The sequence below is a fragment of the Amblyomma mixtum genome, chromosome 5 (genome assembly GCF_055824585.1).
Source record: "Amblyomma mixtum isolate Tamu chromosome 5, ASM5582458v1, whole genome shotgun sequence".
Taxonomy (NCBI): Eukaryota; Metazoa; Arthropoda; class Arachnida; order Ixodida; family Ixodidae; genus Amblyomma; species Amblyomma mixtum.
In genome coordinates this window covers 110,192,228-110,214,491 of record NC_143016.1, presented here as the reverse complement: position 1 = coordinate 110,214,491, position 22,264 = coordinate 110,192,228, and the positions used below count along the sequence as shown (strand labels likewise).

The window sequence follows — 22,264 nt, the reverse complement described above, 5'->3', positions numbered from 1 at the left end:
GCATGCTGGTGAACTGGGTGCAACGCACCAACTTGGACGCTGTGTTACGGCGCACGGCAGGCATGCCACTGTGTGTATTTAAGTGTGCATTTTGCGTAATGTTGTGTTGGTGCCCGTGTGCATTTTTTGTTTTTGGTTTTGTTGGTGCCAGTGCTGGTGTATCTGCGGCATGTCACACACGGGGTGGTTTTGTGACCCGTACCAATCCGTTTGTTATAATTCTAAAAGTGGCATTTGAGCCCTTTGTAGAATCTTCGGAAGGGCGTGTAAGGGATCGGTAGTGTACGCGGGGTCATAGGAACGCGGCTGGGGGCGCTCAATGCGAAGCGTCTCCTTTCTTGGAACGCGGCCGCTCGCGAACGCGCCGGCAAGTACGGGTGTCCCCCCACCCGCGGTACCGATTCGCACACGTGCTGGCACGGATGTGTATTTGTGTTTGTTTTATTTTTATTTTGTGGTGGAGGAATGTTCTCTGCACGTACTGGCACGACCGTGCGTTTGTGTTTGTGGAAAGGGCGTTTGCCCTACAGAAGCTGGAGGGCTGGCCAGGCTCTTGATAAACCAATCATGTGAACATTGTAACATGATTGGAAGTTACCAAATGTGGGCTGGGCCCTTAGGGCTTTAAAACCGGGCCCCGGAGCGGGAAGCGAGGTTCTGTGCTAAGGTGAGATGCTATGCATCTTCGGCTACGCCGAGTAGGGGCCTCCCCTAGTATTAGCCAGTTCCACACTTTTTGTTGTTTGTCTTTTTGCCGTTGTATCTAACTTGTATATTCTGTAAATATTTGTATATAAATCTTCAGTTATTCCCCTTTTTTATCCCTGCGTGTCAACACATCTTGAGACCGTCTCTGACGGGGCACCCCTGGTGCAAAGATCAAGCTTCAGTCTTGAGAGTTAAACCAACCGTCTCTGGCGGGGCACCTCTGGTGCAAAGAAGAAGAAGAAGAACCTGATCTTTACTGCGTTGGATAAGTAGAACACCCACGCCGATGCCGCTGGCGTCAGTGTGGAGTTCAGTGGGTGCTGTCGGGCAGAAATGACACAATACTGGCCGCGAGGTAAGGAGAAACTTGAGCTCGCGAAACGCGGAGTCGCATTCGGGAGTCCAGTGGAAAGGAGGGCCTTTTTGTAGGAGACTTGTAACCGGGTAGGCTAAATCAGAAAACTTGGGAACGAAACGCCCAAAATATGAGCGAAGTCCTAGGAATCTCTTGAGCTCTTTTACTGATTTGGGCTCTTTGACACTACCATAGTCATTCAGTGCTTTTATGGACATGAAACTTCTCCGTAACGCTATGGGAGAGCTTCATATGGTGACCGCGCCTTCCACGAGGCGGCGCTGAGTGTGCTGTGGGGGCAACGACACGAGGAAGCGAGCGTCTCTACGGCCGGAAGTCTACGGGCGGAATGGGAAACCGGCGGTGCGGCAGCAGCTATTTTCTCTTTTCACACTGCCTTCGTTTGCAAAATAAGTACATTGCACGTGACGTGCAAGCCTGTGATGCCGAATACTTGCTGCGTGACGGGTTGCCGCTCCGGCTACGGAGGTACGCAGGAAAAGGCCTCGCTATTCTGTCTGCCGAGCGACGCCGAGCAGCGTAAAATATGGAAGCGGGCGATACCCCGACAGGAAAGTGGTGGGTTTAGTTTCGACTCCAAGCATGTCCGTGTCTGCGAGAGGCATTTTGCCCCACGGATTCGGTCTCACGAGTTTGTGATCAACAGAGAAATAGTGTCGCTGCAATGCGAGAAACCGAAACTGAGGCCCGGCGTCTTCCCACGGATATTCGAAGGCCTAACAGCGTAGATGTTGCATTGCAGACAGCTGTACTCTTTAATGTGCTGGTGGCTTTTGGTGCGAAAGCACTACTTCATGGGGTGAAACGCAACCATGAATCTTGCGGCGTCCCTTAATTTACGGGTGCAGAAATAAAATAAATATTGCCGCGACTGAAAATTTCGTACCCCCGGCGGCGCGAACGGATCAGCTTCACTGGCCACTGTACGAGAGCGCTATCACGCCTCTTGTTGTTGTTGTTGCTGCCTCAAAAACGACGGAACATGCCCACGGTGGGAGATTGGTCAGGGTTTCGTGCAGATCCAAACAGGAAAAAACTAAACTGTAACACACTCTCGCGCTGCGCGCATTGTACACCGTCGTCTTCAACAACGTCCACCCTCGGAACGAACACATCAGACCAGCTTAACCTCGATCAGAGCTTAACTTCAGTCTAATATCGTCGCCAGACGTGCCAACGACCCAGCAAAGCAAAACCATGAGCCGAACAGCCTAAACACATGCGTTCGCAGGTCTGCTGAGTTTAACCACGTTGAACACCTAGCGCTTTTTATTTTTTGTGCATGTTTCTCCGTGATTTCTATCATTGCTCGTTTTTGTTTATTGCGTGGCCGCTTACAGCTTGTCTCTTATTTTGGAAGCGCGAAGCGAGCACATGAGCAATGAACAACAAAAATTCATAATTTCCTTGCACTCGTCAGCGCTTCCGTAGTCCCAGCGTGACAAAGTGTAAATAAATGGCTTATGTAGCAAGAGTCTTCAGCAGCTGGCTTTGCCACCTCCGAAAGTGTCAGCAAAAAAAAAATGAGACAGCACCATCAAACTAACGGTGCATTCGTCGTGTGATCGCTCGTGTAGCGCGCACTCCGGTTCTTAATATGCCGCCATAACGTCTTGTTCTCAGCATTACTGTGATTGCAGTATTTGTCACAAGGTAAACGCCAGCCTTAAGCAGCCTTGTGCACTTAGATGAAAGCGAGGACTCGGCCGAGATAGGCGCAACCCAGACACGTATAGATAATGTTACTGATCGCTACGCTAGATCTTCCAGAATAACGTTGTTGGCAAGTTGCGGTAAACATGAATGCGAAGGAGTAAAATTTCACAGGTTCTTTTTCTTCTTTGCACCAGAGGTGCCCCGCCAGAGACGGTTGGTAACTCGAAGACTGAAGCTTATTTCTTCGCACCAGGGGTGCCCCGTCAGAGACGGTCTTGTGATGTGTTGAAACGCAGGGATAAAAAAGGGAATAGCTGAAGATTTATATACAAATATTTACAGAATATACAAGCTAGATACAACGGCAAAAAGACAAACAACAAAAAGGCGGAACTGGCTAACACTAGGGGAGGCCCCTACTCGGCATAGCCGACGATGCATAGCATCTCACCTTAGCGCAGAACCCTTATTCCGGCTCTGGGGCCCGGTTTTAAAGCCCTAAAGGCCCGGCCCACATTTGGTGGCCTCCAATCATGTTACAATGTCCACATGATTGGTTTATCGAGAGCCTGGCCAGCACTCCAGCTCCCGTAAGACAAAACGCCCTTTCCACAAACACAAACGCACGGTCGTGCCAGCATGTGCGGAGTAGAACATTCTCTCCACCACAAAATAAAAATAAAAACAGACACAAATACACATTCGTGCCAGCACGTGCGCGAATCGGATCCCCGGGGCGGGGTGGACACCCGTACTTCTTGGCGCGTTCGCGAGCGGCCGCGTTCCAAATAGGAGACGCTTCGCTTTGAGCGCCCCCAGCCGCGTTCCGATGACCCCGCGTACACTACCGATCCCTTACAGAAGGCTGAACCAATGTACAAAAATCGCTTTTTTGTGAAAAGCAACGAGAGAAAGTAAGCGCGTTAATTGTTTGCCAGAAAACAGCCGCTAACAAGGTTTACTAGTGACCGTCGTCGACCGCACAGGGTTTTTAGTGTCTCGACGTTGCAGCCAAGCTTTCAGGTGATAACCGGTAAAGTATCGTCCATCCTAAGCCCAAATACCGATCCCCAGAAAGCACGACTACCAAGCGAATATGAGCCTGCTGGCCGGAAAACAGCCGCTGCGAGCAGGGCTCGCGCAGCGACCCGTGCCCCCTCGCCGACAACCGCGCCACTAGCGGCGCGCGCTGTCCCTATATGAAACTTTGGCCGGAGTTTCGTGACCAGAACAAAACATTGAAGGACTATGACACTACTTACAGCTTCAACCTTGTGCGGGTCGGGCTTGACGCCATCCTTGTCAACGAGATGACCAAGCACAGTTATCTAGCGTTCACCGAAGCGACACTTCTTGGAGTTCAGCACGAGGCCCGCTCTTTCTATGCAGTCTAGGACAATGGCTAAGTGGCTGTTATTTTCGGCGAAGGTGTTTCCAAAAATAACAACATCTTCCAGATAACGCATGCAAACTTGCCACTTCAGGCCACGTAAAAGCGTATCCATAAATCGTTCAAAAGTGGCAGGAGCGTTGCAAAGGCCGAATGACATAACATTAAATTCATACAACCCATCAGGTGTCACGAACGCCGTTTTCTCTTTGTCTTTCGGGTGCATCGGAATCTGCCAGTATCCAGACCGTAGACCCCCCGAGGAAATGTAGGAGGCTGAGTGGAGGCAGTCAATGGCATCATCAACACTTGGGAGCGGGTAAACATCTTTCTTTGTGACAGTGCTAAGCCGGCGATAGTCGGCACAAAATCGCCAAGTGCCATCTTTCTTTTTGACGAGCATCACTAGAGCAGCCCACGGTCTTGAAGATTCCTGAATAATGCCGCGGTGCAACATGTCACGGACTTGTTCATCGATTATCTGACGTTCGGAACGCGAGACGCGGTATGGCTTCTGTCGAATCGGTTGTGCAGATCCAGAATTGATCATGGGATGGGTACGGGAAGCTGAAATCGGTGGTGGTTGGTCGCGACCGAAGTCAAACACCATGCGGAGCTTTATTCATGGCTCTAATATCATCAGATATTTGAAAAGAATATAAGCGCTATAAGTATACAGCACCGAAAGGATCCTGTGAATGCATTTTTTTACGCAGAAAATTCGCGTCAGTGTGCTTCCGTATAACAATTATGTTGCAATAAGATTTGCAGGCTATTTGGTTGCTTCTGAAGAAGGGTGTAACTGCGCGAAAGAGTTATGACTATAAGAAGGAACCCACTCAACACTTAGAAGCGCAGATCGGCAAATGTTACTGCAGTATATTTTTATTACCATAGGCTCTTTCCTATCTACGAAGGCAAGACCAGATGCAGCATTCTCTTGTGCAAGCCTAATTGCAGTCAGTTCCGGCTCCTTCCTTTACCGCGTGGATAACATGTTTGGCAACTTATCAGAGCGTCACAGACAGCGCTTAATTGCGCCTTGCGCTTCCTTGAGCAATGAAATTGACAGTCTGCGATTCTAAGTGTCTTGAGCGTAACTTCATGTTGTCCTAAGCCTTTCGCGCAGTTACGTCCTTCTTTAGCAATTCTGACTGCTCAGTGCTGTTATACTGCTCGCAGAAGAAATGTTCCATTGATCGTGTCGATAAATTTCTCCTAAGGACTGGACCATGGAGATCGCCAACCAAAATAATGCTGTGTACGGATGGCCCGTCTAAACTATTCCACAGATAGGAAATCTGCTCACTACGGCATCCTACAATTTAGTCATCTCAATACTCAGAAGCCGCCACCTTACAAAAGTTTCGGACAATACGCGACACGTACGAGTGATGAAATGCATAGCAGCACTGTTAGCGCTGGTTGAACTGGGGCCCTACGAAGCAGCTGGCCCGGTTCACAATCCGATGCAATTGGGACAAGAAACTGCGCTACCTGGAAACACGAAGAACTGGAGAGATATTTTACAAACGGTTCTCATAAATTCCTTCTCCATTATTTATGCGCCATGCGGAGTTCAATTCGATATTTTCCGTGGCAGCAGCGGGTCAGGCCTCCCACCGAAAACCACGCTACTATTAAACACAGCCTCTTCAGCATGCTCGTTAAAAATTTTGAAAATTAGAAAATTGTAAGGTACTGTTAGAAAAAAATTGAAGGTAATGTTCCATTCTTCCACATACATAGCAAAATATTTCTTTTCAAGTGCTTCCATCGATCGGGTCGAACAGATAAGGCTGCCATAGAAAACCAATGTAGAAAGCTTTTGACGATAGCGAAAATGTTAATAGAAAAAAATCAAGACTGCTATGGGGTCATCTGCGGATATATTGATTGGTATAGTGAAATCTTACATTATGTGAAAACATTGCATTCACAAACGGTTTTTCGCTCAAAAATTCTTTTGTACAAAATTTTTGGGTATGAGAAAAAAACGCACTCGTGTGTGGCACCGTTTCTAGATAGGGAAAAAAGGTGTTTCCTCACGGCCGTCGTCTGCGTCACATCGATGAAGGTGTAGGACAGCGTGTCGCCGACGTGCTGCGCCACGTGCGTGGTGTGGTAGAGCGCCACGTTCTCCAGCTGGAAGAGCAGGCCGAGCAGCAGTGGCGGCAGCAGCCAGCTGAACAGCGGCTGCTTCTTCTGGCGCCAGATGCACGTGGCCTTCTTGGAGAGCAGGGTCCACATGCGACTAACGAAGCTGGGCTCCGAGGAGAGCGTGGTGGCCATCAGGGCAATCAGGGGCTCTGCAAAGACGTCGCCAGCTCTCTGAAGCTCCTGCAGAATATGCCTAAAATCTGTTAACTTTAAAACGGCTGCTCAAGGTTTTTATTGTAACGACTGACATCTTGCCCGCAATTACTTTGTTCATTATGCGTTGTATTTTTGTATTTCTATTTCTACTCGCGCTACCATTTAGCTCTTCCGGAACGACTGTTATTAGAATGCACACTTTTTTATGTTTGACCGTCATCTTAGCTTTAAATGTTGTCGTTATTTGCGTTCTGTATTTTTCATTGTTCGGCTTTTGTTTGGTAGTTCCGAGGATAAAATAAATTAAGAAAACACTGAAACTGAGCTTTATCCTTTTCAGAAGGAAGATGGGAAAAAAATCCTTTTTGTGTCTATTGGACCGTGCGCCGCAGTAAACGGTGTGTAACTAGTCACTAGCGTCACTGTCGGCAGCGCCTTCCCACGGCCTATGAGCTGTCATCGTTCAGTTTTGGCCATGCAGAAAGCTCGGCATCAAGGAGGGCCGTGCTCACATCGGTCTTGAGTAATAAGCGTTGTTATTATGAAGTGCAGAGGGACAACAATCACAGTCAAATCATTTTATAATGATGGCTGAGCCGCGCGAACGCAATAGACGTTTTATATTTCCGTGTTAAACCTTTGTTATCTTTCACTGGAAGGAATAAAAACGGAGCCTAGCCACAATTTTAGCAATTACCACTGCATAATAAATGAAGATGACGGAGCAATTCATCGCACCACCACTTTAGCTACGTCCATAAGCTTTCTATCGTCAGTTACATTACACTTCACGTGCCAGAAATGGAACTAGTATATCAGTGACTACCAACAGTGAAAGCCATACTAGCGTGGAGAAGAAATGCTGCATTCATTCGCGTATTTTCTCGACCTTGTGTCCTTATTTTGTGAAGCACAACGCCAATATGACCGCGAAAAAGTTCTTCCTGAACGTTTTTAATGAGATGCGGTAAGTTTTCATTGATATCCGGCGGTATGCATCCGTGAGTAACCTCCGTCCCAAGACTCGATTCAGAATAACAATCCCTTTATTGGAATAAAAAAAAATAAAGTATAAGTTGGACAAATTTACACACAACAGATCTGAAAAGGCTCGCTTGCTCTACCCGCTTAGCTATGCGGCTCGCCACCATTCTACATCAAGAACATCCGCGCTACGTGATCAGCTACGTGACCCGGCTTAAGTCGCTGCAGCACAAGGCCAGCGTAGAGTGCTCACCCTTGGCGTCGATCATGGACGCCTCTTCCATAGCGGCGTCAAAGGACTTGCGCTGCTGCTGCTGCACCTGATGTTCTTCGCCGACGCGAATGAGCACATCTTCCAACGAGGTCACCGTCATCCCGAGGCAGTCGATGCCCAAGTCCGCGCTGTTCTTCTCGATATCCTGAAATGCGGAAGGGTTATTCGCCGCACTAAGTAATTAAGTGTCCGATCGACTTATGCGAACAACAGGAGCTGATGTTTATCCGTAATACTGCTCGTCAAAAGTCTTTACCTACCTGCAAAGCCTGCAAAAACGTACTCGCATCTTTACCTACGTATGCATGCATGGCTCATAAATGTATGATCGTCCATGCAGCTTTAATACAACACCTTCTCCCCCCTCTCTTCACTCCGCACATTCTTTGGGCGAATTAGTTAACTAAACGCAGAACAGGCAAGCACAGGTATACTAGCTTACTACTACCACAGTCGCCGGCTGAAGATGTGGCCCCTGCGGGACGCCTGTTAACTCAGTATGGAGATGCGGAGCTATCCAGTAGGATGCCCACTAAACACGAATTAAAGAACCTTGTGTTTTCTGTCCTTGTGCAAATAAATATTGACATGCTTATTATTCGCAAAAGATGAGCGCAGTTTTTATGAGAGTGGTTATTCAGACCAAATACAAATTCACATGGATTTCTTTGACCAACTAAAAACGGCACTGTTTCAATCTTCGATCTTTCGAACGGCATGTGCGTAGTGCAGCCATTTGTGTAACATTTAGAGGTCCCGGTGCCATAAATTATCAAGGTTTCTGGGGTGGTTTTAAGAAATTGCTCAAATGAAGCCAGTCGCCATGAGCGTGCAAGAGGAGATGCCTGCTCGGAAAGCCCGTAATGTGCTTGTAGTCCTCACCGTCACTTATATCTTGTAGTGCAAGTTACTGAAGCAGCATAACTGCACAGCTTTTCCAACCGACTGTGATGTAGAAGAAAATACTCTAAAACAAGCACATAATAATGGCTTTCAGTAGTCTTTGCACCCAAAGCGTAATAACCTAACGGATGGAAGATGCAGGTTTTCAAGAATGCTAACTATACACTTTGAAGAACGTTGAGGAAAAGTGGCTCAAAAAAGTGACTGCGAAAACTTTCATTTGTTTTTTAACACCACGGTATCTAATTAATGCTTCAAACATGAAAATAGCCTCCAATCGACGATATCCACAATATCCACATGACAATATCCACAAGACAATTCCGCCTTTCGCCAAGTGATTCAAAGATTTGAAGCCTTGCTTCGAGGTTCCGTGCAGTGCAGTCTTCTTTCGCAGCCATGGCCAATGTTTACTTGGTGCTTATTCTCTGCTTTTCTAAGCTTTCACGAAATCTACCATAACTTGAAGTGATGTTTCTGAAAGCAAACTACTAGCAAAGAAATTGCTCTCGTATCACCCCTGCGATGCAGTGGCAAGTTGTGGCGTGCTATCTAGTTATGTAGTGAGTGCTGAGTATGTCACGTAAATATTTTGGGGAAACAAGTACTATAAGGGCGGGTGACCATTGGAGCAGTGCGCTCGAGGGCCACCCATCCAGTGTTCCCAATGGCAGCAACTCTGGTGAGCATCTCGCCTTGAACATGGTGATGATCAGCTTCGTGCTGATGATCTGGCCCAGCATGAAGACGACCTCGTTGCGGGAGTCGCTCTGCATCCTTGCCTTCGGCGCGTGCTTGCGCAGCAGCTTCTCGATGCCGGGGACGTCGCACTTGGGGCCCTTGTGGATGCGCATGCGGTAGCCCGTGCCGAAACGCTGCTTCAAGAATGCCGGGGAGCCGGTGCAGCTGCGAGAAGAATTTCAGTTTCGCCTTTCGCGCATCTACGAATATCTTGAGAGTTAATGCCCTGCCTTAAGATGCATATAAGAAAAGCGCGGGTGCTTTTTTGATTAAAATACAAGAATAATTAACGACACTTCCCACTTGAAAGGGGCAATCACGTGTTACGACTATAGCCGTACCAAAGGCTTTTCCGTGACCTCGACAATCAGGGCTACAAAGGGGCAGGAACACCGAATTTACCAAACCCAGGAGGTCCATTTTCGGCAGCAACCACTTCTCGGCCAACTGACAAAGGTGAACCCAAGAGCGTTTGATTAGAATACGCTACGACGTCCACAGTGATAGCAGCGCCGGACACTTCGGACAAGTCTGCTGCGTATCTAGGCCTGCGAAACACAATGCACGGATACAAAAATTCAGGCTTCCCGATGGCTGCGAAAATTGCAACGCTTTTTCGCTTCACCCCATCTTTTATTCTGCTAAAGCACACAGTCTTACTGTATCATTGCCTGCTGTTATCTCCCCACTGGCAGTAGATTCTATTGAATATGATGTCATGCAGCCGCACAGCACCATTCCCCTCTCTTTGATACCCAGGGTGTAGCTTACATGGATGCCGCCTTCGTGGCTCCTCGAGGTTCCTGCGGCTACGTCCTGTACCATCCACACCTCCCGGCTCCTGAAACCCACACCAGCGGGCCGTATCTACACCCTCCAGACGCATTGTCCCTCGAGGTCCTCGCCATTGCGCATTCCCTCCAGTCATTTGCCCTCCTTCCCTCTCTCCAGGAGTACACAGTCTATTCAGACTCACAAGCCGCTATACACCACATACATAAACGCACCCTGACCCCTTCTCTCCAACAGGAGGTCGAACGAGCGGTCTCCGCACTGCAGCCTTCCATTGTTTTCCTCCGCTGGGTCCCTGGGCATTCCGCTGGGTCCCTGGGCCCATCAGCTCGCCCGCGACACACTTTTCCGGGCACCGTTGAGCCCCTGGCCCAAGCCCTCGGAGGACGGTGGGAGACTCACCCTTCGCCGCACCATAAAAGAGGTCTACCTTGAGCTCCGCCTCGACAAACGCCTTAACCCTCCCCCTCATCCATCACTCACGGTGCCGGAGCAGATGAATGCAGTTATCACCCCGTCCCGCCTCTTCCTCTATCGCTATCGATCGGACCCTTCATGTCCCAACTGCCCCTGTATCTATGCGGACCTGGACCATTAACTCTTCTATTGCCCGGCTGCTCAGCTGTCGGGTTCCTTCTCCCCACCCTCTCTGTCCATCACCACCTGGCTCGACTGGCTTGGCGCTGAAGGGGAAGAAGAACAGCAGCTTCTGGTCGCCCAGGCGGTTGACATGCTCGGCCTATAAATTATGGTCGAATAAAAGTCTTTTACTACTACTACTGATTTCATCTCTTTGCCACAGGCAAAGAAACCGTACAAACTCTGAACATCTTGGACGCCAAACGTCCTGTGGTTCAGCAAGACCATTGTGAAAGAAGTGTTGCGAAAAAAAAATGAAAAAGGTCAAAAGCAGGAGCAGAACTTATGATCACTGTTGGCACATTTTTCGTCTTCTGGTGGCTGTGTTTGCCGATTTCAGCGCACTGTTCACCGTTATGAATCACTGTCAACAACCCCACCAACAAACTTTTCTAAGTACCGAGGCCACGACTGCTCGAGCACATAGCAAACGTCGCCAAGTTTTCATTTTGCTGACTACTTTGGCTCCGGGCTAATTACAGAAGAACCGTTGCAAATTGTTGCTTCCCCGATAATCCCAAAGTCTAAGAATGGCAGCGCAGATACAATAACACATATGTCTCGTTGGCGATGTGTTGAGGAAAAAAAAAAGAGAAAAAGGAAAGAAACACTATTAGATCTCAGTTAAATGCTTCTTACACAAGCACCTCAACAAATTTATTCCTTTTTTTTTCACAGTGTGTTCCTAACAGTGCGCCCGACTATTTATTCCTCATCTATGCAGTATCGAAGCGTTTATGACATCAGCCTTGCTCAGCACATCATATCTTTCATTAATGACGTCAGCAATACCTGTTACACCCACGCCGTACAGCCTAACCAAGAGATGAACGTCGGGCAAGCATGTTTGTGGTGGCAGTTCAGAATTACAAAGAGAGGAAGGCGAGGGTGCTGGCATTTGTTACGCGCAACATTTAAGAGATTGTCCTTGAGTGGTGTGTTGCGACGGAGGATACTTGTTCCGACGCAGTGCAGATGGCGGAATATTAAGTCTACCTGTGACCAAGCTGCGCTACCGTCGAAGCACTTTCACGCCTGACAAACTGTAAAAGACACATTTGGCCCATTTAAAGAGGGCGGTTTAGAATCCGGATTACCCGCATCAAGGTATAGGCAGAAATGGCTAATGCTTAAGATTAGCTGAGATTCCGGCCATTTTGGAGGGTGCTAAGTACCTTCCTCCGGACGGCGACGTTCTGATGTCGATGATTTTTGTTCACACATGGGCAACTTTTGGACAAAATGCGCCATGGCACAAGTTGTTTCGCTGTACTCAAGGCAGGGTGAAAGACCTTCTTCCCAAGTCTTTCCCCCAAGAGAAGCCGAGCACTGGGCCCGGGACTACTTGCACCCTCTGTGTTAGCGGTGAATAGTTAGCAGCACTCGAAACAGAACCCACACTTCCTTCTAGATCATGGCGGCGGTATAACGTCCATGTTCTCAACCAAGACAAAAGTTGATTGTGGCGGAACACAGCTTTCAACATTGTAAATCAGTAAATTAGACAAACACCTCATGTGCAAAGCTGGATATCTAGTCAAAACTGCATATTGTATGTTAAAATTAAAGGCTACTGTCGAAATACTGAGATTTATATATCGTATATTCTTCTGAAATATTTCCTAAACGATTCCACTGACACATCTTTGAACGAACATTTTCTTTTCGCAGGCAAAAGCTTTCGTGTTTTTTTCGCCCACAGTGTACGCAAAAAAGGCTTTTCAGTATGTTGTTTGTAAAGAAACTATGTTCTGTAGCTCTTAATTTCATGTTTTCAACCTTCCACGCTACCTCTCGAATGTCTTGCAACTAAAAACTATGCACTATCTGCGAAATCTAAGACAGGACGCAGCAGGCGCTTTTAGTGTGAAACGCTGTGACAATTCTCGAACGAGAACGGAATATGCTCAAGAACGAGAACGGAATATACAATGCGCCCTTTACTGCCTCGAAGCTCTCGCACCGAACCAGCCATTGTGTGTGTCAACCTCATCGCCGTGTCTGCATGCCAGTCCCGAGTTGGCGCTGGTCCTGTCGTGTTTGTCTCTTTTGTCCACGTCTTTTGCCCCGTTTTCCTCTTGAATCGAGAACGGAATATTGTGCTCCTAAACCCTGAAGTACTTCCCTTTTACGTGCACTTATCAGGGTAGCCAACCAGAACACACATTTCGTTAAGCTCCTTGCCTCAACTCTCCTCTCCCTTTATTTTTCCTCACAACGTTTCCAGCCGGACAGCAACGTTAAATGGTGCGCGTGCGATGCCAATGTTGTTAAAAGCATTAAAATGCATTCAAGTACTTTAATAATTGACAGTTTTCCAAACCAGTGCATACGAGGCGCGTCGTTTCCATAAACAAGCCTCAACCGAAATCCCACGCCCTATTTTCCATGAAAAAATAGCGTTACCATGAACGCTCTCCAACTTGTCCAACTATTGGCTTACGCTATTCTATACGCTTAATTCGGGATATCAAGGTACAGTCCTGGCCATAATAATGAGGAGCACGCTTCGGCCAATAAACTCCGATCACGTCTCACCTAATAAAATTAATGAGATTCTTTATACGTATGTAAAAAATAGAAAAAGGTGGGCTAACGTATAAACGCAAAACGTTTTCATATCTCCTTTGCAAAATGCGTGAGATGTCCAAACAAAGAAGCATGCTTGGTAAAATTTTGGCTGCACCTGTACCTACGCATCTTTAATCAGTAGGTACTAAATACATATGGGTAGCAATGACAAAGAGTAAAAGCGTAGCGCAAAAAGATGAGTACTCAGAAAGATAGACACACACTCAGTCTTCGTCTTTTTGCGCTACGCTTTTACCCTTGTAATATGAATCAGCAAGCCCAAGCGTCTACCCTTCTGTGCCAATGTGTTTGCAGATGACCTTGAGTGCACGGCTTGCATGCGCCAAGAATATGTTCCACACTTGCAGATCAACTAACTACACAGTTTTATACTGCGGAATGAAGCCAGAACTGATGCTGATCGGAAGGTAGTGGCAGGAAAGGTTATTCAAGCACCTACCGGATGCGACCATTGGACATGACGGCTATCCTGTCTCCCAGAACGTCCGCTTCGTCGAGATGCTGCGTCGTGAGAAAGACCGCGCAGGTCCGGCGGACTTTCAGAAGCAGCTCCCACATCTCCCTGCGGCTGTCTGGATCCATGTTGGCCGTGGGCTCGTCCAATATGATCACCTGCACATCAAACGCGTGTGCACGATTACTGTCTTTCTGCACGAGCATATTATATACTAACGATGCCCGCTCCCGCTTTAAAGCAGAAAACTGCGCTTGAATGAAGCTGCGTTCTATAGCTCAACAAATTTGTGAATAAAATATAAAAGATGTGTACCTGTCAGTTAAACAGCCAGAAAATTATTTCAGGACCAACCATTATCTTCCTGTTAGACAGCACTCGTGTAGGAGCACCAGGTGACAATATTAAGTGTCTTTACGAATGCTTCTTTGAACATGTACCAGCTGTCGTAGAAAATCCCTCACAGGTGAAGTTCTAGCCGACTTGTCGACGAAGATTACACGCATAGACACATTTTTATGTTGGTCCGCCCCAGTGGCTCAGTAGTTATGGCGCTCGGCTACTGACCCGAAAGACGCGGGTTCAATCCCGGCCGCAGCGGGCGAATTTCGATGGAGGCGAAATTCTAGAGGCCCGCGTACTGTGCGATGTTAGTGCACGTTAAACAACTACAGGTAGCCGAAATTTCCTGAACCTTTCACTACGGCGTCTCTCATAGTCTGAATCGTTTTGCGACGTTAAACCCCACGAACTAAAGCAAATATTTTTATGTTGATTGCCACAGTTATCAACATAAAGCGCAAGCAGCAGTTCTTATGCACTGTGACGCGTCTACTGGTCTCCTGCCGATGGCTGTGTGTACGAGCGTCTCTTACCCTGGGCTTGGACACAATGGCGAGAGCTGTGCAGAGCCGTCGCTGCTGCCCCAAGGAGAGGTCGACCGCCAGGTCTGAGCGGTACGGCATGAGACCCACTTCATGAAGCAAGGTGACGACTTCCAGCCGGACAGAGCAGTACGGTGTGCCCTTGACCTGGGCAGAGCGCAACAGAGGCCGAAACACCTTGAGAAAGTGACCTGACCTAAATGACCAAGACAAACCCTCGAAACTGGTTCAGTGCAGGGCAGACAAAGATTTGTCAGTCTGCGAAAATTAATCCAACTTGCTTATGCTGGCGGCCACCTAGGGCGAGAATAAATATATATGTCAGTGAGCGTTTTTTAGAGTATTTCTTATGAAATATTCAGCTTCACAACCACTCCTGTTACATCAACTGTTTTGATTTGTAAAACTACCAAGCGTGAGCAAAGCCACTAATGGCATGATAATGCCGCAGCACCTTTAACCTCAAAGTTTTTTCTTACTAAATGCTCGAGAAGTAGCGGTGTACTTTGCGCGCAGCAGCGCTCCCGCATCGGTCCTGCCACGCCTGGTCTCCGTTCGCGCACCCATAGGAGATATCAGCGTGCTCAAGAGGGCGAAAGTTTGCCTCCCTAGTGGTTTCGCAAGAACAGCATGTTCTACCCAGTTTTATTTCGTTTTTTTACTTAAAAGCATGCTGCCAGCCTGAATACAATGCTTTAGGAAGGAGGTTATATAGGGCTCACAAATGAAGAAAATACAGGAAGAGCAATATGAATCACAGTAAAGAAAATTCAGTACGAAGCAACCGAGGTTTGTAGCAACTTCTCAGCGAAGTGCAATACAGTAAAAGAGATTACAAAAACGGGAGAAAACGGGAAACTGATAGCAAAAGAGAGCATGGCAGAGAAGCATAGAGGCAAACTAGCAAATAAAGGCCTGAAGGTGTCAGCGCGTTGCAGAATTTGTGCAAGAGTGCGCCCGAGATGACACCGTTGAGCACTGCACAATACCAGTAGACAAAAAGTCTGATTCTCGAGTCGTTCAAGGAAACAACTATTCTTTAAAACAACTTTTGTGATAATATAAAAGTGTTGTGTGTGGATTGGCGCCTTCAATGTGGATGTTTTATTAAACCTTAAGCGGTGATGGTAAAAAAGGAATTTTAATTCTTATTTGATAACGTCTTCAGGCAAGGTTTTGTTGCTATTAATGGCTGTGTTGGGGACGCGTTGTACGCGTTGTAAACTAGCCTCATTGATTACTTTTGTGCCTTTTCGAGGTTAGTGACGTTTTTTAGCGTGCACTGTTGCCAAAAAGCGGCAGTATATATCTACTACTACTATGATGTAGGTTTCATACACCCGAAGTTTAGGTTGCGTGTTGATGTTGCCAGTATTTTTCTCAGATAACCGAATTTTCTCTTTGCTTTCTCTCGATATATGGTATGTGCTCGTTCTACCACAGGTTCTCGAATTTAAAAATAACAGAATATATATAGCTTTATACTCGAGGTGACACATGCCTGTTAAGTCAATATTCGAAGTCAATGTTAAGTCAATATTCGAAGTCAAAGTTTGTTTGTGCGCCTGACTGACCCTGCACCCGTTTCTTTCTTTTTTTTGGAGTGGGGGTGGGGGGAGCGGGCTTAGGGTTTCTTTATAACCGTTTGCCATGTGATGCATCAAGAAAACTGTTTAAAACTTCGATCCTATTGGCGCGCTAGAACCAGGAATCACAAGACACTTACATGGGTAAAAAACAAATATAAAGACAATGCGCGCATTCATAAGTTGTGAGTCCGGCTGCATCTTCATGGCTTGTTCGTTGTCCCCCTGTTAGTGCCCCGCAGTCTCCGACGGGCCCGCTAATGTAGCAGAGTATGGGGCTTGTTGAAGAGCCGTGCTTAATGAAAATGACATTAGCAAAGCAGACAAGAGGGAAGTAATGCTCCATGGCGTGGACAGCTCTTGTGGTTCAGTCACTCTGTTCACTCAAACCGCTTGAAGTACAGAAGCGAAACAAAATTTCTTCCTTCCCATGCATTCTGATAGGGCACCGAAGGTAAACTTTCAGGAAAATATGTAGACTTCCATGAACATCATCATCATCATCATGATCCTTACTACACCGACTGCAGGGCAAAGGCCTCTCCGATATCTCTCCAATTAACCCAGTATATCGCAAGGCGGCAATATCGCAAGGCGGCAACTCACGACAGCGAAGAAGATGAGGTGCTCTTCGACGGTGAGGTCATCAAACAGGATGTTGTCCTGGGCGCAGTAACCGAAGCTTCGGCGAGCGTCCCTGGTGCAGGTCACGACGTCGTAGCCGCCCACCAGCACATTGCCCGCACTGCAGCTCGTGAACCCTGCGATGCAGTTCAATGCATAGTTGGCCGCTGGCGTTTGCCAACTTAAAGTGCGATGCGAGAAGTCATGCTTGTAGCAACTGATAATGGTGTGGAAGGCTTTTTCACTCATTGCTTCCTCGGTAACTTGCTTCATTCTACACTAGTGATTAACCTTTTAAACACCGCACTGTGACGCAATGTGTCAAAGCCGAAAATTACTGTTTGCTTTTAAATAAGTCGATAACAAATATCATATTTGTGATGCTCTCCACAATCATCACAGTATGCGAAAAAATAGTTTTGAAGAAGGATGGATTTTTATGTTCCACTTTTGAAACATTGGTAAGGAAGATGGTAAGCGCACCTTTCCTCGCCTTTAACCTTGGGCGCAAGCGCTGGCTGTTTCTGAATTTCCATCCCTACTCTGATTTCACAATTCTTAGGTCACTTTTGAGCCAGAAAGTTAAACAACATTTTATTGTGGATTGTGTCTCTGGTGGTTAGTATGCCGCAGTGAAAAAACTTGTTGACGTCATGTTTAGGCAGCATGACGTCTTGTTCAAACACCAGCCCTAGCGGCAGAAAGGAAGCGCTTTTCATAATATGACAGGCCTACGCGACTTGAAATGCTACTTGTAACTGGTCAGTCAGTTTCAGTGAAATGAATTATTTCGAAAAACAAAAAACTCGAATTTCTGCACAGGCTACTCAAAAATGAATTTGTTAGAGGTCTTCTAGCTGTTGCCATGTCATAGAGCCAGTCCTGTTCTTTCCCATAAAATAAGAAATTTAACGATGCTAATTATCACTCTAGCCAAAATTATGTGTTTACTGTCACTTTAATGGTTAAAGACGCTACGAGCAGACCGGGTCGACATATATTCATTATGACAAATCAAAGCGCTAACAAACAACGACTCAGAGCGGACACAGCGCTTAAGACAGCGCTTAACAGCGCTTAACAGAGCGGACACTTATATCGTCTGGTGACATTGTTAATTCACAAACATGCTACACTCGCAGAAACAATATTATAAAATTAAAAACGGGCATCTCACGTCAAGTACCGGAAAAACTTTACCTGGAGTGGGTGACAGCCGCATTTTTCGTGCTCCGGCAGCTTATGACGGAGCGTACTTCCGAAAATATCAAATTTGAGCGCACGCTACCTAAGCCCGTGCTTAATATTGAGCTTTCCGCAAGTTTGCTTCATCGCAAAGCGCAGGAGCGCAGAAAAAGCGGCCGTCGCGCACTCTAGCTAAACATTTGGCCGGCTGTACGTTGTTGTAAACAGACCTCAGAGTTTGAATCGGGGATAACGGATTCAGGAATGCACTCGACATCAACGAAAACGCCATGGCTTTCGAATGGGATGGTGGGAGAAAAGTTCATCTCCAAATTTTTCACCTACCGATACATATTTTATTGTCAACCAAATGTTAACAAATTCACAAGAATCCATACTGCCGAGCTGTGCTCAGAAAAAAATCTACAGTAAATTATACTGTCATCAAAGCTTGAGAAATTTCGCCACCCAGTTGTTTCTGCGCTTTGTGGGAGGTAACTCTAGCGTCAGAGATTGCTTTCGTTTAATTTATGTGAAAATGCGAGACAATAACTTTTCCTTTCGTATTCTACGTGCAGAAAACGTCATATTTTACGTAATTAAATTTCGTAGCCAGCTGGAGGCCGAGTACTGTTTTGGTGGCTACTGACAATATGTTTTCAACACGAGCTCTCTAACAGTAGCTTTATAAGATGTTGTGCATGACACCCACAAGCCAGGTTGTACCTGGAGTCATTTTAACCTTTGTTCTGTTATGAAAGTAAGCCTCTCTTGCGGTAGGCTCTCCTCTATGTCTACTTTACGGACCCACTTACGATGCGGAAGCTGCTTCGCGTCATTTAGAAATCAATTTTCCGAGACAATGCATTGTAGCAACGGCTCCAAAGATATGCTGTAGTATCTGAAAATGTGCCATTTTTCAACGCTTGCGTTCTGTACTCACTTAAATTAAAGAGCTCAATCCATGCGCTCAATCAAACGTCATCTAAGTTGAATTTCCATAGATAAAATCCATAAAATTGCTAAAATAACGATTAAATGTCGGGCTATTGTTTTCCAACTTCCCGCCTTCATGGCGACCTCTCGCAACAACGGTTCCATCTGCTCTCGCAGAACATTTTTGGTGCAGTCCCAATTACCCTTGTCTGGAGCATTAAGCGGCGCTGTGGGGAAAAATTAAGAGTAAATTTTAAAGCCAGTTATGGCTTCCACTGACCTTGTGGTTTAGCGCCGCCTGATAGGCATGCGAACCGCATAGTCAAAAGTGCCTTGCGCGTAGCAGAGCAGCATGGAAATCATTTCACTTTATTTGCTTCGCAGCACACCACTAATGCGTTCTAGACAATATGTGATCGGGTCTATACTAGGTCCTAGTGAGCGCTGAAAAAACATTCCCGGAAGCCGCGACCTCACCCGTGATCATGTTGAGCAGCGTTGTTTTCCCGGCTCCGTTGTGGCCGAGAAGCACGGTGATCTGGTTCTCGAATATCCGCATGCTGACGTCTTGGACGGCAAGCACGCCATCGTAGTCCTGCGCGTCGGTCGCGTTAAACGTGACTAGGCTGCTCTATTTCTAATTTTAATCACCCGTTTAGAGAAACAAGTTCAGTGGCAAATGTGTGACTGCGCTTCTAATATCTTAGATGTTTCTACACCTTAGAGTTTCGTTGAGGCCGCCATAACCAAACATAGGGCATGAGCAACGTTTCGCCCGGTCAGGATATTTCAAAGTGTGAAGGGAGCAAAAACTAAGAAAACGACACCAGGTGATTAGTCTGAAAAGATTTCTTACTAGAAACTGCTCCAGGCCTTGTGACTAATTGGTCATTCTTCATTTTTAAAAAGTAAAAACAGTCACATCCCAGGAGCCTAGCCAAAATAATTAAAGCCACCCCCGGCTTCTACGTGCCGCAAATTAAATGTTTCATAGTTCTCGTACTTACCATTTCTTCAAGGATATCAAAGCTCGTGAGCTAACAAACTACCTTCAAGGATAATCCGCAAGAATAACACTATGAGCATTGCACTTACTGCGTTTGTAATGGAGCTGTGGGCAGTTTTGTCGAGCGCTCCAACGTAATTCTGCTGTGTACGAACAACAACAAAACAGCACAGACTCGCGACTCTGCTAGCCCTGTTTTGCAGTGGCCTGTCTTTACCTTTATTACACTGATGCATCTTTATCAGCCTGACTATGCCCACTGCAGGACAGAGGCCTCTCCCATATCCCTCCAATTAACCGCGTCCAGTGCTAACTGCCCACCTTATCCCCGAAAACTTCATCTTATCCGCCCACCTTTACTTTTTGTTGTGCTTGCTCCGCTTGCCTTGTGTTGGTATCCAGCTTCGTTACCTTTAACGATCATAGATAATCTTGCCTGCGCATTACATTCCCTGCCAAAGCCCACTTGTTTGTCGTGATTTCGACAAGGATGCCTTTAACCCGCGTTCAATCCCTGACCCACTCTGCCCTCTCCCTGTCCCTTAACGTTATACGTATCATTTTCCTGTCCATAGCTTTCTGCTTTGTCCTCAATTTGAGTTTTACCCCTTTAGTTAGCCTCCATGTTTCTACCCCGCAGGTGAGTACCTGTAAGACAAAGCTGTCGTATACTTTTTCTTGAGGGATATTGATAGACTGCTATTCATGATCTTCGAGAACCTGTGAAATGCGCTCCACTCCTTTCTTGTTCTAGTTGTTTCACTGTCGTGATCCGGATCTGCGGACACTACGTGCCTTAAGTACATGTATTTTCTAGCCATTTCCCGCACCTCGCTACCAATAGTAAACTGCTGCTCCGGTCCGAAAGTGCCGCACATTGCCTTAGTTAATTTTTAGACACACCTTTCCGCTCCCGAGTTTATGGCTGTGACCCGAAGGCTTTCGTAGAAATCAAAACCGTATATTTGTGAAGGAAGCTAAGCAGAACTGGTGACAAGTTCGTCGTGGTGACTAGCAGCTTCGCAGTCTTACGGAGAAGTACGCTCGTGGGCATCTTACAGATGGCGTCGCGAATAAAAGCTATACGAGATATCAGAGAGGACTTAGCCTTCCAGTAGCCTTTGGGCTTTAGGGATAGTCAAAGCTAGATTAACACATGAGCTGCAGGGACGACCAAGAGAACACCGGAGTATTGGTGGCGTAAAAGCAGAATGAAGAAATTGAAGGAAACGCCACACAAAGCGAACTAATGTAGCTTAGAACTTGAATAATAGGGTTGAATGGGTCAAAAAATAATAACACGGTTAAAAAGGACAAATGAGAGGAGATGGACAAGTACACAGCAAATAAAAGAATTAACCACTTTAGTTCATTAACCAGGGTGGCTCTCGCCACCACCCCAATGCAAAGGGGATGCCAATAGGTATCCCTCGGCAATTGTAGAACACTCCTACTTTGCCCACTGCCTTTCGGCAAGGTGGGAAAGCAGCAGCCGGTAAGATAAGGAGTTTAAGAAAAGCTTTTAGCTGAGTCGCCAATGCGCTGAACGCGTTCCGCTCGTTGCTCGCACTGCAGTCCATTACGCACGTGAGTCGACAGGTGACGTTTCGACTTACGTAGTGGCTGCTAGAAGGGCGAAAAAGTGGCAGGAGTGGGGGAGAAAAGGGAAGGGCAAGGACAGTCCTTGATCGCTTTTTTGGATGCTTTATTTTAAACATCGAAGTCCTATAGTAGAAGAAACTCAAAGCTCCTTACGGCAGCACAGCATTATCGTGTGTCAAATGTGTAGCAGTGCACTCGGGACAGCGAATCATTATGTCGTACCACTTGGACCTAACCGACCTCGCCCCTTGCCTGTCAACAATAATGTTCGGTTTGGTTTATGGTGGTTAACGTCACAAGTGACTCAGGCTATGAGAAAGGCCGTAGTGAAGGGCTCCTGTCAACAATAGGGCATCCCAGCCGTATATTTGTGTATGGGTGGCGGTCCTCGGGTTATTACTGCGAAAGCAATACTGCGGTAGGTTTTGAGCCTTCAGCGTGGTCCCGGCGGTAGTCACGTTTGACCTTTAGGCGGCCTCCAGTTTTATGACGCGTAGAGGTGCTCGCGTCTGTGACGTCATAGCGAGGTGAAATCTGAGCTACCAAGTCGGTTCGTCGGCGCGGTCCCAGCGGTAGCCACAAAGCGGCGCAGATCCCAGGCAGTAAGAGAGGGGAC

General features: G+C 46.9%; 1 protein-coding gene across 1 annotated transcript in view; it reads right to left on the bottom strand.

Moving 5' to 3' along the window:
* LOC149343362 (phospholipid-transporting ATPase ABCA3-like) overlaps positions 1-22,264 on the bottom strand; it is a 67,658-nt gene that overhangs the window by 40,159 nt on the left and 5,235 nt on the right. Inside the window, exons 5-11 of the mRNA XM_089546944.1 lie at positions 19,518-19,635; positions 16,902-17,056; positions 14,701-14,856; positions 13,811-13,983; positions 9,303-9,513; positions 7,684-7,849; positions 6,180-6,439 (exon numbers count right to left, since the gene is read on the bottom strand). Of these exons, the coding sequence (XP_089403070.1) occupies positions 6,180-6,439; positions 7,684-7,849; positions 9,303-9,513; positions 13,811-13,983; positions 14,701-14,856; positions 16,902-17,056; positions 19,518-19,635 (1,239 nt within the window). The remainder of the gene's footprint in view (positions 1-6,179; positions 6,440-7,683; positions 7,850-9,302; positions 9,514-13,810; positions 13,984-14,700; positions 14,857-16,901; positions 17,057-19,517; positions 19,636-22,264) is intronic.